Raw genomic sequence first — 14,902 nt, forward strand, 5'->3', positions numbered from 1 at the left:
GATTCACTTTGTTATACAGCAGAAACTAACACACCATTGTAAAGCAATTATACTCCAATAAAGATGTTAAAAAAAGTATTAAAAAAATAGTGTATATATGTCAATCCCAATCTCCCAATTCATCCCACCACCGCCCCTTCTCCCTTGGAACCATACATTTGTTCTCTACATCCGTGTCTCTATTTCTGCTTTGCACATAAGATCATCTATACCATTTTTCTAGATTCCACATATGTTAATATATATTTGTTTTTCTCTTTCTGACTTACTTCACTCTGTATGATAGTCCTGTTTTTATTTTTAACATCTTTATTGGAGTACAATTGCTTTACAATGTTGTGTTAGTTTCTGCTGTATGACAAAGTGAATTAGCTATACATATACATATATCCCCATATCCCCTCCCTCTTGCTTCTCCCTCCCACCCCTCTAGGTGGTCACGACGCACTGAGCTGATCTCCCTCTCAGAGACAACCTATAGGCGACTCAGGGGTCAAGCAGCAGATTGGACCACAAGACCTCTAAGTTGCTACCAAACTGGGGATCTGGACCCATTTCCTAGTTTTGCTTTGAAATACACCTGAAGAAATGAAAAGCAGGTGGTCGCCGACTTTCAGAGAATTGAAGTCTGTTTTCTTGCCAGTTATTTTTCTGCCACCATCAGTTTCCATAAACCCTATGAGGAGACATATGTCCTCCCTCATTCTTACAGATCCAGTTGGATTGGAGATGACGGAAGTGATGGCACAAAGCCAGACACGTCTTAGCGCTCACTCCGCACTGTCACCAAATGGCCAGGCGTCAACCTTGAAGCACAATCTCTATGCTGGTTCCTGCAGAGACAAGAAGAAAGAAGAAAGAATAGGCAGAGCCTTTGGACTTCAGGACTTGTGATCCCATTTTTGTCCTCTGTAGCCGTGAGGACTTGGCAATACAGCCTGAGGCCAACAGTACTGCCTGGCCTCAGTGGCTGAAACAAATGAGGGATTTAGGTTTTCACAGAAAAGTGTGAAGAGAGACCATGCAGAGCTGGGATGCAGCTTCAGGATATGACCTGAGAGCCAGGCTCCTTCTGCCCTTTGGCTCCACCATCACTTCTGTGTTGCAGGCAGGAAAAAGGGAAGAGCAAGAGGAAAAAGTGGTGTTCCTACCAGTTTCAAAGAGCTCTCCTAAGAGTCTGCCCCAAGGTTAGTGCTCTTTTCCCTGGCCACACCCTACCGCAAGGGGGACTGGGCACTTTGTCACCCAATAAAATCCAGGGTCCTCTTACTAGGGAAGTAGGAGGCGAGTACAGGGCAAACAACAGCAGTCTCTTCTACTTTCTCTCATGTCCCTCTGTCAGGATAGTGGAGATTGTACCCCGCTTTCTAAAGATGAGAAAGCTGAGAGGTGGCCAGGAGGACCTGCACAGAGCCACAGTGGGTTGGTGGTAATGTTGGTGTCAGCACCCAGCTCAGGGCTGGTTTTGAAAAATGATGAACACAAAAGGCAGAAATCCATGAACATCTGTGGGCAAACAGCAGCTGTGAGCCCAGGGCCATCTCTGTGGGGAGTCAAACTGACAGATGAGAGGGGCTGCAGGGTGCAGTGAGAATGAGGGCTGCAGGACACAGGGCTCCATGTCATTCCCTGGGTTGGCAAGAGCTAGACAGCTTTGGCCTTGGCTCAGTTGGGAGAACAGATGGGCAGGAATTCGGCACAGCTTCCAAATCAGCCAAGCAGCAAAGACTGCCTTCTTTGCCCTTGTCAGCTGAGGCTACAGCTCCCACCAGTCCCAGCCAGCTGCAGAGGCCCAAGCCTGAAGACCATGACAACTTGGCCCGGACTGTGCCATGCCCCGCCCACTGTGGGAGCCAGGAGGACAAGCAAGTGCAGGTGTTCCGCCCAGCAGTGAGGGTGACACCTAGGTGGAGCTGCCCACCAGGTTCAGATTTCTCTGTGCAGGGCGAGCAAGCCTTGTAGCAATCCAATCTCAGCCCTGACTCCTTTGGCGCATAGGACTCTTAACTATGGAGACAGCCAGCCCGTTTGATTGAGGTCCAGACCTCTGTTCTTTCTCATGCTCTCACCTCCCTCCCACAGGAATGATGGCAACGTGGCCAGAGGTGAAAGGCAAATCCAGGAATTATACTGAGATGCAAGCAATGCAGAGAGAACTCCTTCCCACATCTGAAGAAAGGAGGGTCCTCACAGAAACAAGGCAATCGATGAGGGGATAGGAACGCGTGTTCAGCTCAGAAACAGGACATAAAATACATAGAATTTTATTGCAGCTCTGGCTAGAGCATATGGTATAAGAGGAAGAAATACAAGTCTTTAGAAAGAAATGCACTTTGTGCTGTCAGCTAGACGTGGTAGGTTCATTCTCTCTTTCTCCCTCCAAAGACTACATGAATTTTGGATTATCTGTGTATCTACTCCCAATTCACTGACTCTGGTATTAAAAGCAGACTGAAATTTGTTTAGAATTCTACTTAGCTAGAAAAGTTCTTTTTTTTTGAATGAGACTGAAATTTGTTTAGAATTGTTTAGCTAGAAAAGCCAGAAAAGCTTTTTGTGAATGGTGCAAGGATGACTACCATGACTCCTTTAAAGAGAGAAGCTGGGAAAGAGATGGGAAGGAGAGGCCGGGCCGGCTGTGAGGGCCCCACCCCCAGGAGGATGCTCCCTGAAAGCAGCAGTCTGTGCAGTGCCCACCACACCCCTCCTCCGCGAGGCTCTGGCGCCCTGCAGCCACCTGCAGGTTACACGATGAGGCTCTTCCAATGAGTATAAAGAACCCCCAACCCTGCTCCCTTACCCCAGGACTTCTATAATCTTGAGACCCTAGACTCATCAAAGCTACACTCTGCAGCCTGAAGATCTGTCCACACAGCCAAGGGAAGGCTGGGCAGGAGGCAGCCAGCAGGCTCTCACACCACCTGCCTCCCCTCCTTCCTCAGTGGCTCCCACGAGGGCACAATCAGGGCTGGGAGGCTTCATGAGCCCCCCTTGGCCCTCTGGGATGTGAGGAGTCAGCAGGGATTCATACCCATCCTGCCGGGACCATCTGCACTCAATTATAAGCCCTTTGGAAGCCAGCAGAGGGCTGTTAAGCTGCCGCTGGTTCTCTATGATTAGCTAGTTCTTGTCTTTTGAATACTGCATATGGTGCAGCCAGCTGCAGAGAGCATTCATGACTCAAAGCTTTTTTCCCCTCAAAGAGAAAAGTGCTAAGTTGTTATTACTATGGGAAGAAAAAAAAAGTTTAAAACTCTTACTTTCTGGTTAAGTTCCTCTTCCTCCCTTAAAATTCTACCTCTTCCCAGGATTGGGACCATTCCTTTGTCTGTTTTCTACCAGCACTATATAGGTACTTGCTTGCTGAAGATGAGCCTTGCTAAGAAATATCAAGATTGTGTATAATTCCAGCTCAGGTGTTGTTATCCGTGGTCCAGTAGACCCTCTTCTCTCCCTTATTTTGTGTGAGAGACCTGACGTTAAGGCATGCTTTTGATGAAACCACTCCAAAAAGTCAACTCTTTGCAATCAACTCAGGAGCCAGCGCCACTGCTGAGGCTTACCTTCTTTCCCAGGTGCTGAGCCAGGAACAGAAGCAATACTGCTTGGTTCGCACTTGAAACCCTCAGTGTTCTCTGTAGGCGAGAAGCAGTTAGCTGGCTACAAGCTAGCATTAAAATCAGTAGGGATGCTTAAAAAAAACATGTATTTCTGGGGCTATACATAGACTTGAAATCCAGGCTCACATGTGAGTGGAGGTCCAGAGAAGATGGAGATTTGAGAGTCTTGTGAATAGTGATAATGAAAGCCATGAATTAGCTACAATTCACAGGGAAAAGAATATGGAAATAGAAGATGGGGGTAATCAGAGTCCCTTCTTCCTCATATCTCTGAACTAGGCAAATAACTCGTTTTTTTTCTCATAATACACAGGCTCTATGGTAAACACAGCACAAATATGCCAATAACCACAGGGCACTCTATGGATAAGACAATTCTTTGTAGAGTGGATACATGTATAACTGATTTGCTTTGCTGTACACCTGAAACTAATGCAACATTGTACATCAACTATACTCCATTTTAAAAATATATATTTAAGAAAATGTTCTTTGTACCATGAGTTTGGCTGGCTTAAGCCTATAAATTTGCAAAACTTTAGGAACCCATCTATATATGGAATGAATAGTTCTACTCTCCATGTTGAGAGACAAATAAAAATGCCTATTTAACTATCTAGCAGGAAAAGTACCCCAAAAGTGATTTCACTTTTTTTTTTTTTGATGAGCAATTTTAAGCATGTCCAAGAGGAAGAAAATCTGTACCAATATGGGTTGTTCCACTGAGCCTAATGGGAGCCACATGTCTATCTGACAAGGGAGTTACAAGTTTGGAAAGGGAGAAAACAAAAGGAACCCTGTGTTGTTAGTCTGAAATTGGAGGTAAGGTGTAAATTCATGGTTTTCAATATATGGATACAGAAATAAATTTAGATGTCATGGGCACATAGGTATGTGTATACATATACACACATGCAGATATTCCCAAACTCTGACCACTGAGATGGCCTGGGACCAGTGGCTCCACAACAGTACTGGGTACACTTAGCACTCAAATCTTCGCTTTAAGGTAATTTTCCACTAAAGCAAGCAGGGCTGGAATAGGGAAAGTACAAGACAAACTTGGAATGTCTTATAGTGTCAGAAAATAAAGAAATGCCCAAGTTAAAGGGGGATGTGTCAAGACGACACAGGAGCCAGCTTGAAGGTGTTCCTGCTGGCCACATCTGAGACCATTTAAGCATCTAAAGGAATAACGATAATAACCAATTACAACCCACTGAATAAAAACTGAAGAATCCATACTTGTAATATTAATATAAATTAATAAAGGGGGAATGAGTGATTCTATAGTGGAAAAGTCTGGCAAGCACCACCTTAAACAAGTGGTCAGTTAGTGTCATAATGATGGGACAGGTGGAAATCATGCACCGCTTGAAGAGATGCAGCGAGGAAGACGCAGCATTGCTTCTATGCTGCTCCTGCCAAAGATGCATAAACTAAACCTAACCTAACCTAATCTGACAGGAAACACCATCCAAAGTAACTGGCCTGTAATCTTCTAAAGTGTCAACGTCCATTACTCAGCCATGAAAAGAAATGAAATTGAATTATTTGTAGTGAGGTGGATGGACATAGAGACTGTCATACATGAGTGGAGTAAGTCAGAGAAAAACAAATACCGTATGCTAATGCATATATATGGAATCGGAAAAAAAAAAGGTTCTGAAGAACCTAGGGGCAGGCTAGGTAGACGGAGGCGTAGAGAATGGACTTGAGGACACGGGGAGGGGGAAGGATAAGCTGGGACGAAGTGAGAGAGTGCCATGGATTTATAATACACTACCAAGTGTAAAATAGATAGCTAGTGGGAAGCAGCCGCATAGCACAGGGAGATGAGCTCGGTGCTTTGTGACCACCTAGACGGGTGGGATAGGGAAGGTGGGAGGGAGACGCAAGAGGGAGGAGATACGGGGGTATATGTATAGCTGATTCACTTTGTTATAAAGCAGAAACACACCATTGTAAAGCAATTATACTCCAATAAAGATGTTTAAAATTTTTTTTTAATTTAAAAATTAAAAAAAAGGTCAAGAAAGCCAAGAAACAGCTGAGGTACCATTCAGAATAAAGGCCACTACAGAGATATGACAACTCAAAGCAGTATGTAACTCTGAACTGCATCCTTTTGCTATAAAGGTTATTATTGGGACATTTGGCAAAATCTGAATGGGGCCCAAGGATTAGTGGCAATTTCCTGATTTGACGGTTGTTTTGAGGTTACATAGAAAAATGTCCTTGTTTACATGAAATACATACTAAATTCAGGAGTGATTTTTAGGAGTGACAGGCCCAGCAACTTGGCAATTTATTTTCAGATGATTCAGGTTCTGAATTGGTAATTTTTCTGTCTGAGGAATAGTTCAATTTTTTTTTTTTTTTTTTTTTTTTTTTGGGCCACGCTGTGCAGCTTGCAGGATCTTTGTTCCCTGACCAGGAACTGAAACTGGGCCTCGGCAGTGAAAGCGCCGAGCCCAAACCACTGGACCGCCAGGGAACTCCCTAAAAATGTTTTTAAAAGTGTAACTTCTTTTCCTTTTTATGTTATATGACTTAAAAAATGACTATAGCAATGAAGACAGTGATGTTGACGATGAATTTGTGACATCAAGAATTTCATAAAATTATTTCTTGAAATAAGGTAGAAATTCATGTTATTTTATATAATGTGATTTTTAAGTATATATTTTCATTAAAACATTTAGGAGTTAAAAAAAGATCAGTGAACGAATGTGCTCTTCTAGGTTGAATTAAAATAGAATATTTAAGGTTTAAAAAAGTTTGGCTGGGGAAAAATAACAGTTTTGCAAAACCTTTGCGATCCAAAACTAAGATGATATTCAACAGCAAGAAGTATTCCAATTTCTCATAACCAGTTCTCACAAGCAAAGAAATGCATGCCTCACTTTAAGAAGGTGTCCAATAGAAACAGGCAAATCTGAAAGAGTTTACCAAGTGTAATAAATTAGAGGTGAAATCACAACAAAAGAATTTATGGCGTACAAAAAAATTCACAAGTAGAAGATTCCTTCTATCAACTTCTCAGAGTTCCATGAGCTCTCCCCTGACCTCTGAAAGATGGGTTTTACCAAAATCTGGTTTACACGGAACTTTTCAGGTATATATGGTCTGAAAAGAAAGAAGTATCTGCTAAGAACCTGCCTGGTGCTCCTTCCTTGTTGCAGCCCTTCTTTGTGTAAGTGATCAGAATCAGGTCCAAGAGACACAGAATCAAGCATGACATATCACACCAAACACCATTTCCTGTCCAACCAATTCTCATCTCTCTCCAGTAATGAAAAGGTGGACGTTCTTCTTGGACTGCAGCATCTGTGCAGCCCGCTCCACCCCGACCACAGCAGACAGCCTCTGGGCATCGTACTTGGAGTAGGGGACAGTGCAGGTCCAGGCAGCTTCCTCTCCTCTGGTGGCGGCTTGCAGCATGTTACAGACTTCACTGTAGAAGTGGGGATATGTTGGCAGTTCATAGAAAATTAGGTTCCTGATGCCTTTTATTGTGTATCTGTTAGAAGGAGAAAGAGAGGCTATGTCTACATGAGAAATTTTATGGAAAAGCCACCGAAGAGTTTTACAGGGACATAGTCACTCTCGCTGTTTCATGCAAGGAGAAAGACCATGGCACAAATAACACACAGACCAAAAGTTACTCAAATTTGAGCTGGAGGGGCTCATTTTTTGTGACAGTGTATTTGAATTCCTAATGTTTGGCTTAAGATAATGATAAAATGAATTTGCACTTCTTGAGCCTAATCTGAGCAGACTGAGGTAGGGTGGGGAAGAATAGTAGACAAGGATTAGAAATCTGTCGCAGAAAATTTGAAAAGCAGGCATTTCCAATTTAACATTATCCTAATTATAATCAGGCAAAACAGTGTTCTGTAATGGAGATGAGGTCAGACCAGACCCAGTACATAAAATAAACAGCATAAACTGTAAATGCACTCCCATTAGTCTTTTCTTGTCATTCTGTAGACATGTTAACTCCATGGCAGATGTCCCAAGTTCACCCATTTACAAAATCCTGCCCGAGGACCCATTAGGCATTATGGGAAGGCAATTAATTTCAACAGCTTCCTCGCTTCTTTCCCTGCTGCACAGGGCTGCATGGTGTGTGGGGGGGTGCAGACCCTAGGGACGCGCCTTACGGTTCGGGTTGAGATCAATCATTCCCTCTTGGGCTCCATGACCAAAGATTTTATACGTTGACAAGTTTCTGATTTTTCCTGTTAAGACTCTCATACAGGGCTGATGTCAGACTCCCTCGGGAATTTTATTTTATTCATGGACGGTAAGTTTTCCTTGTCTTTTTATCCCTTGGCTCATCCTGATCTCTCTGGAGACCCTCCTCTCCCAAAATATAACTGCAGCCCATTACTTGGATCAGCTTTCCACATCCTCTTTCCATAAAGGAATTTTAATGGCTAATGATGTTGAAAAAACACAGTTCTGCCTCAGTAGTTATCAAAACAAACACAGAGTTCCATTTCTGCTTAGTATGTAGAAAACTCAAGAGAATACTGCTCCCGTGCTAACAAGAAGAAGATAATCTACAACAGTGTTCCTTTTCCTGAGCCTAGACAGCTGATGTCACAGGGCAACCAAGTGAACGGATTCAACGGTGCCCTGGTGTGTGTTTAACAACTGATTCTCAGTGGGGGAGGATAGGTGCTGATTTGAAGCATTTGCCAATTTCTGTGGTGTAAATACTCCATTTCAAGCTACCAGTGTCATGTTGCTGAACTTGGAACTGGGAAGAGATGTGCAACCATACCTTAAGAGCTGGTATGAGCCAGCTTCAGCCCATCACTGACTGAATTCCAAAGAGTGACAAGATGGTCTGAAGAAAGACAGGACATATGAACCACTTCACCTTTGGCAGAGCACAGTGGGGAAGAGGGCAGCTGCTAAGAAAGTGGGTAGGAAGAAAAAAGCTACACTTTTAACAAGTTCTTAAAGGGCAATTATGGGCTTGCATGACAGTTCAGAATCCCTGGGATTCCCGGACACTCCTTTACTTCACAGTCATGATGGCTTTTCCAAAGGTCTCCACTGGGAGCCCTGGAAAGGCTGGACGCAAGGCAGAAGACCTGAGAGACCCCGATGGTGGTGCAGACATGAAAACTCACTCTCTTCCCAGAGCCATGTTGTATATGAAGCTAAAGCCTGAAGCCAGTGAGGGGGCAAAGGTCAACTGCCAGGGTGGAGTCAGAAGCAGCAAAACTGTGTGCCCTAAGGGAGGAGCATTAACCCCTCACCCCATCCCTCCCCACCACAGGACTTACATCCAGTCAAAAGAGCAGTCTGGGGAAAGGGGAAAGGGCATGAAGACTGGGGAAAGGGCATGAAGCCTGTTCAGCCCAAGATCCTGCACTGATGTAAGCAGATGTTTGCCACCACTGCAGAGATGCAGGGAACTCTTCCCCACCAAGACCCCTCGTAGAACAAGGCAGAGGCTGGCCACCATGGAGGGTGGTGCAGGAGCCCTGAGAAAGCGCCAGCTCCAAAGCCCAGGATGGACAGAACCTGCCTGCATCTGAGCTGGACCAGGAGGAGAACAACTGCCCCACTTCAAGCCTTAGGGGAGGAGCGAGCAGGAGCAGCCTGCTGCTGGGGGAGGGGCCGGAGCGTGGGAGAGGCTCTCCCTCGGCACAGGGGTGCAGGGCATGGTGAAAGCTGAGAGGGGAGCAGGACACTGAGACAAGGCCCTCCAGCACTGGGCCCCACAGTGGGCCACTGTCTGCTGGAGGAACTGGCAGTTTGTGGTAAATAGAAGGCAACGACGGTAACAACCAAATCCTAACTAGATTCACAACTGCCACGCTAGTGGCCTGACAGAAGAGGCGTCCAGGCCAGCTACTTACTCAGGCACTACGTTCAACTGACAATTACAAAAAACACAGAAAAGCAAGAAAAAGACATTAAAACCATGAGGTATCATTTTGACTATCAAGTCACTGGAAAAAAGGAGAATTTACAGAAATATTTACAGAATTTACAGAAATAGGCTAATGGAGTATAAATTATTGTGAGTGTGTATTTCACCGGGGAGGGGAGAAGATGGGAGTGGCAACACACAGCAAATTTTAAACTGGGTACAGCTTTTGAACAAATAAGTTTTCCTTTCCAAATTTATCCTAAGGAAATGCCTAGGCAACTATGCCATCAACTACGCATATGGATGCTCTTGGCATTATTGTATATAATAACAGAAAACAACAAATCAGTATGCCCATTAAAAGGAAACTGGGTTAATTATATACCCATACAATGTAACACTATGCAACCATTAAAAAGGATGCTATACACGCCTTAAAGATTACTTATAATTACACAGAAAAGGTATTTTTACAATGTAAAGATTTAGCAGACCTACCTTGACCAAGTGATTACATTTAGTATCACCAAAAATGGGACAAACTGACACCCTGGGCCTCTTGAGGAGATGCAGGGGGAAGTACACAATAGCCTCTATGTAGAATTCTTACTAAAATAATGTTTAAATCTTTGGTCCCCGAACTCTAATGCTCACTGAATCACCTATTTGTTTTTTAAAAATACCTGTAATTGGTCCCCATCCCCAAACACCATGATTTAATTGATACTGGGGTATGACCAGGGCATTCAGATTTTTAAAAGCTCCCCAAGGGGATTCTAATATGTAGCAAAGTTTGGGAACACTGATCTAAATAATAAGAAAACAGCCAAATCCAGATGTGAGACATTCTACAGGAAACTGGACTGGACTCTTCAAAACATATCAGTATCACAGCAAGAAACAAAGGCAGAGAATTATTCTAGATCAGGGTTTCTTAACCCTGGCACTACTGCCATTTTAAGCCAGGTAATTCTTTGGTGTAAGGGCTGTCCTGTGCACTGTAGGACGTCTAGCAGCACCCAGGCCTTGACCCGCTTGAACCACTAGACCACTAGAGTAACCCTCCAACTGTACCAACCAAAAATGTCTCCAGATATTTCCAAATGTCCCTTGGGGAGCAAAACTGCTCCTGCTTGAGAACTGCTAAAATAGACTAAAGAAACATGTCACGCAAATGCAACGTAGGATTCTTAACTAAATCCTGGATTGGAGCGGGGGGTGGGTGGTGAGAAGCAGCTGTAATAGTCATTTTGGGAACAACTAGGAAAATTTGCATACAGACTAAATATTAGATGGTATTACTGCAGTAATGTCAAGTGGTATGTTAATGGTGTTGTGGTTAGATAAAAGAATGTTGTTTTTAAGCTCTACAGGCTGAAAGGTTGAGGAGTTAAGTGTCACGAAGCCTCCCATAATTTACTCTCAAATGGTTCAGGAAGAAAAAATAAGAGATGTGAGTGGAAAGAGAGAAGGAGAGACAGAGAATGTGGGTGCATGAGAATGTGGCAAAATGCTAACAGCTGGTGAAGCCTAAGTGGAAGGAGTTAGAGATGTTCACTGGGATAGTCTTACAATGTCTTTTGAAATGAAATCTTCCCAAATAAAAAGTTGGAGCGGGGGCAGGATATAGTAGAACTATATATATATTAACTTAAAAATACATCCATAACATACAAGTATATACCAAAATGCTAACTTATTTAAGCTTTTTTTCAATAAGCACATAAAACATTCAAGATAAAAGAAAGAAAAATCCAAATGTGTACACTGTGATCCCAATGTTGGTGTCCTTTTTAAAATGCCTGTGTCTGTGTGTGTGTGCACGTGCACATGTTTTTTACATCAAAGAGACAGGAAAGAAATACACCAAAATGGGTATTTATATCAGTAAGATGATAGGTGATCCCATTTTTTTAACCTAGATTTTCTAGGTTCTCTACAATAATTGTGTAATACTCTTATAATGAGAGTATTTTTAAAGCAAAATAAAACAACAAAACCAATTCCAATAGGTATTATATTTAAAACCCAAGAAAATCTCTCTTAGGACCAATTCGTGCACAGTAGAGACTAGGCATCTCCTGGAAATAAGAGCACGTGACCAGAACCTCTTCAGAGGGGCAGTTAGTAACAATTCCCATGGTCTTCTGCACCTCTTCCCCTGCCTTCCTCCTCTCCTGTATGTGCTTTGGGTCTTCGGTGACCCCTACAAATATGGCGTAACACTGTGACAGGACCCAAAACTAAGGACATTCCCGATGTCTATGTTACCTGACAACTGTTAAAGATAAATGAGGCAACCACAACTGACTTGCAAGGCTGGCTCCTGCATACAGTCTATAAAGACGAGGTCTGTTACTTCTATAACTGGGGTTCTCCCTGGGGCAGGGAGCACTCAGAAACACCCCACTAGCGTTTCCCACCTCCAGAAATCCTACCTCCAGAGTTTCTGATTGCCCCCTGCTTAAGAATCCTTCCTGTGCTAACCCACTGATAATGCTCAGAGAAAGAACTGTGAACTGTCCTCCCCTCAGGAGGGCCATCATGACCAAATGCCCATCCCATCCTAAGATTCTACTGGTTTCATCTCCCCAAAGAAAACAAATCCTCAGGATGAAAGTTTTTTGCTAGCTCACAAATGAACTGCAATATGTCTAACACGGCCTACTTCCATAGAGAATATAAATACAGAATTTTAAAGCTGGATACTAAAGTGTAAAATACATGTACTTTTCCCAAGGTCAAATGAAAAAATCAAATCACAAAGACACTGCAGATCAAAATACCCATCATCACCTTGGTGACCTCTCAAGCAAAAAAATCTATAGCTGGGAACCTTGAGATAATTGGCAGTTGCAGGTTATCTCCATTCAACTTAAACACCCACTAACCTGGTCCAGGGTACAAAGCTAATGGCACGTGTTCGGTTTGTCTTTATAGTGACTTTGGGGACAAAACAGTTTGGTCAATAAATGAACAGTGTAAGACAGAAGACTGTCCTGCCTACTTAAGAGAAAGGGCTCCTTTGACATCATGCCCTCTCCTTGAAAAGCTGCTACTTGAGAGCAGTCCTCATCCCAGCTTAGCTCACTCTTGCTACAGACAATCACGCTGGGAAGTTTTCCAATCCATCCACTTCATTTAAAGGACTTGCTTTGATGTATCAAGCTTTTGGAAAACTAAGGGCTCTTTAGACCTGCTGAGTGCAAACTCCCCCAAAATACCATTTCCAACATGAATGAAAACAACAACTCACTGGAACAAAGCAAATAATGATGCCAGCAAGAAGCAAACCCTGAAGCCCTTAAATAGTCACCTCTAAGCCCCTCACCTTTTGCTTCTCCTAAACTTCAAGGAGCCCCTTAGTCCTGGTTCTCCTTGGTGCAGAAGTGTGTGTGCACTGCCTCAGGACAAATGAGAGCTTTCTGAACACTGACCCTGTACTCAACTTCCATCTCCACAGACCACACAGTCCCCAGGTGTTTCATCTGTGCTTCTACGACAGGTTCCTCCCTTTCCTGTATTCAGTTGAGAGCTGCTCAACTCTGTAATATCCTTCTTGAGGGGTATACCCACAGCTACAGGAGGTACCCTAAGTATGGACCCACTCCAGATCTGTATACAGGTTATGCTGTAGTCACTCATTCGTTTCTACCACCTTTTCCAACAATGCCCATTTTGAAAGAAAACCAACCAACCAATCAAGAAAAGTCTGTCCAGCCCCCCAGACTCTGGCTTGTCTGCAGGAGGTGAAGCAAGGGAGGACCTTATAACACAGCAAAGCCCACCATGCACTTGGAAGCAGACCCTCCAGAGAGGACACTTGAAACCTGGCCCTACTTTACCTTTTGTAGAAATGGAAGTGCTCTGTGAGGAGCAGGAACTGCTTCTCTCCTTGAAGGAAGAAGTGTCTGGCCCTGGAGACACCAGACTTCTGGGTGTACTCGCAGATATGAGTGAAGTTCAGTTCCTCCTCCTTGAAGTAATTTCGGAGACGCACAAAGTCAAAGTAGGAGGGGACATAGATAAGCGTGTGAGACGTGACTGCATCACGATACTGAGGCAAAATCTTGTTGACGAAAAAGTTAAACCTGATTTGGAAAGGCAAAGGGCAGAGAGTCAGTGGTCTAGAGGTGAGCCATAGTGTCACTGCCAACTGCATGACCCTGGGCAAGTCACAATCTCCTTCTACCTCCCCTAAGAGGCCAATTTGGCCTACCTCATTGCAAAGAGATTATATAGGGATAAAACTTGTTAAGCGCATCAAAAAGTAAGTGCCAACACTATTCATCATAAAGGATAGATGTGATGCTGGTATATCCCAGAGAATTATTCTAGGAAGTACGTAACTGTATCATTCATTCATTCATTCAGTTGTCAATCAGTCAGTCAACAAATAATTACTGAACACCTACCATGTGTTAAGCACCATTCTGCTACCATGGGTCCCCTGACTAAACACAATGAGAAGACGGGGAAATTACATAGAGAATTAGAAAAACAGTTCTTGCCCTGAAGGGCTTAGAATTAAGTTGTTGACATGAGGCATTAAAAAATTAATGTAATTTAAAAATGCCACAGTCTAGGGGAAAGTACCCTTGATTTACTAACCCTGACACTATTGGAACTAGGACAACACACCATTTCTCTGGCCTTCAGTGTCCTCCTCTGTCAATGGCATGATTGGATTCAATTATCTCATTTCATTTCGTAAATGGTAACTAAGAAAGCCAACGTGGAATACAATTCTAAATTTGAATGCCCAAGTAAAATCCCTCTCTGTGACCCCCAGGGATCCAATGGGACAGGGGAGGGTACCTGGCATCAATCACTGAAGCTAGGTTTTCAGGTTCCATCCTCTGGAAGACATGTGGGAGCTGCACCAGGACATGACTGATGCAGCCTGTCATCGGGACGTTCCTCACAGCCACCTGCCAGGAGTCAGTGAGAACATTAGGAAGTGAGCTATCCCCATTGTTGACCAAATGCTGTCCTCTCCTTCTGCCTCATGACCCAAACAATACACAATACTTCATGAAAATTCAGAGAAAGAAGGAGAGAACCCACCTGGCCTTGCACATTGACGCAGTACTTGTTGAACACAGAGTTGATCTGGGCATCCTGCAGGGCCCCAAACAGCAGTGTCTGACGATAGTACTTGGACCAATTATTGAGGTTCCACATGCGCACTCGAGAAAAGTCCACCCCATGTGAGTCCAAGGGCAGTAGGTTCATGTGGTTCATCAAATGCTTTGAGCAGAAGTAATACTCCATTAATACTTATTGAACACTTACCTGTTGGGCGTTGCTAACCTTTCTATAAGCCCATCATCTTATTTAACCCCATGAAGTAGATACTATCATCTCCCAAATTACAACAAGAAAA

The 14,902-nt window shown here is 43.6% G+C and overlaps 1 protein-coding gene and 1 long non-coding RNA gene across 4 annotated transcripts in view; one reads left to right on the top strand and one right to left on the bottom strand.

Annotated features, from left to right (window-relative positions):
* On the top strand, nucleotides 1-5,623 carry LOC309799561. The gene is made up of 2 exons (XR_014293308.1): nucleotides 1-1,187; nucleotides 2,083-5,623. It is a non-coding gene; the product is annotated as an uncharacterized lncRNA (long non-coding RNA).
* LOC309799552 (U3 small nucleolar RNA-associated protein 25 homolog) overlaps nucleotides 5,609-14,902 on the bottom strand; it is a 22,417-nt gene continuing 13,123 nt past the window's right edge. For all 3 annotated transcript variants that reach the window (XM_082612862.1, XM_082612861.1, XM_082612863.1), the window contains exons 4-7: nucleotides 14,584-14,766; nucleotides 14,335-14,447; nucleotides 13,362-13,607; nucleotides 5,609-7,143 (exon numbers count right to left, since the gene is read on the bottom strand). In XM_082612862.1, coding sequence (XP_082468988.1) covers nucleotides 6,900-7,143; nucleotides 13,362-13,607; nucleotides 14,335-14,447; nucleotides 14,584-14,766 — 786 coding nt within the window. In that variant the 3' untranslated portion in view covers nucleotides 5,609-6,899. The remainder of the gene's footprint in view (nucleotides 7,144-13,361; nucleotides 13,608-14,334; nucleotides 14,448-14,583; nucleotides 14,767-14,902) is intronic.

Source organism: Mesoplodon mirus (genome assembly GCF_964341445.2).
Source record: "Mesoplodon mirus genome assembly, chromosome: 3".
Classification (NCBI taxonomy): Eukaryota; Metazoa; Chordata; class Mammalia; order Artiodactyla; family Ziphiidae; genus Mesoplodon; species Mesoplodon mirus.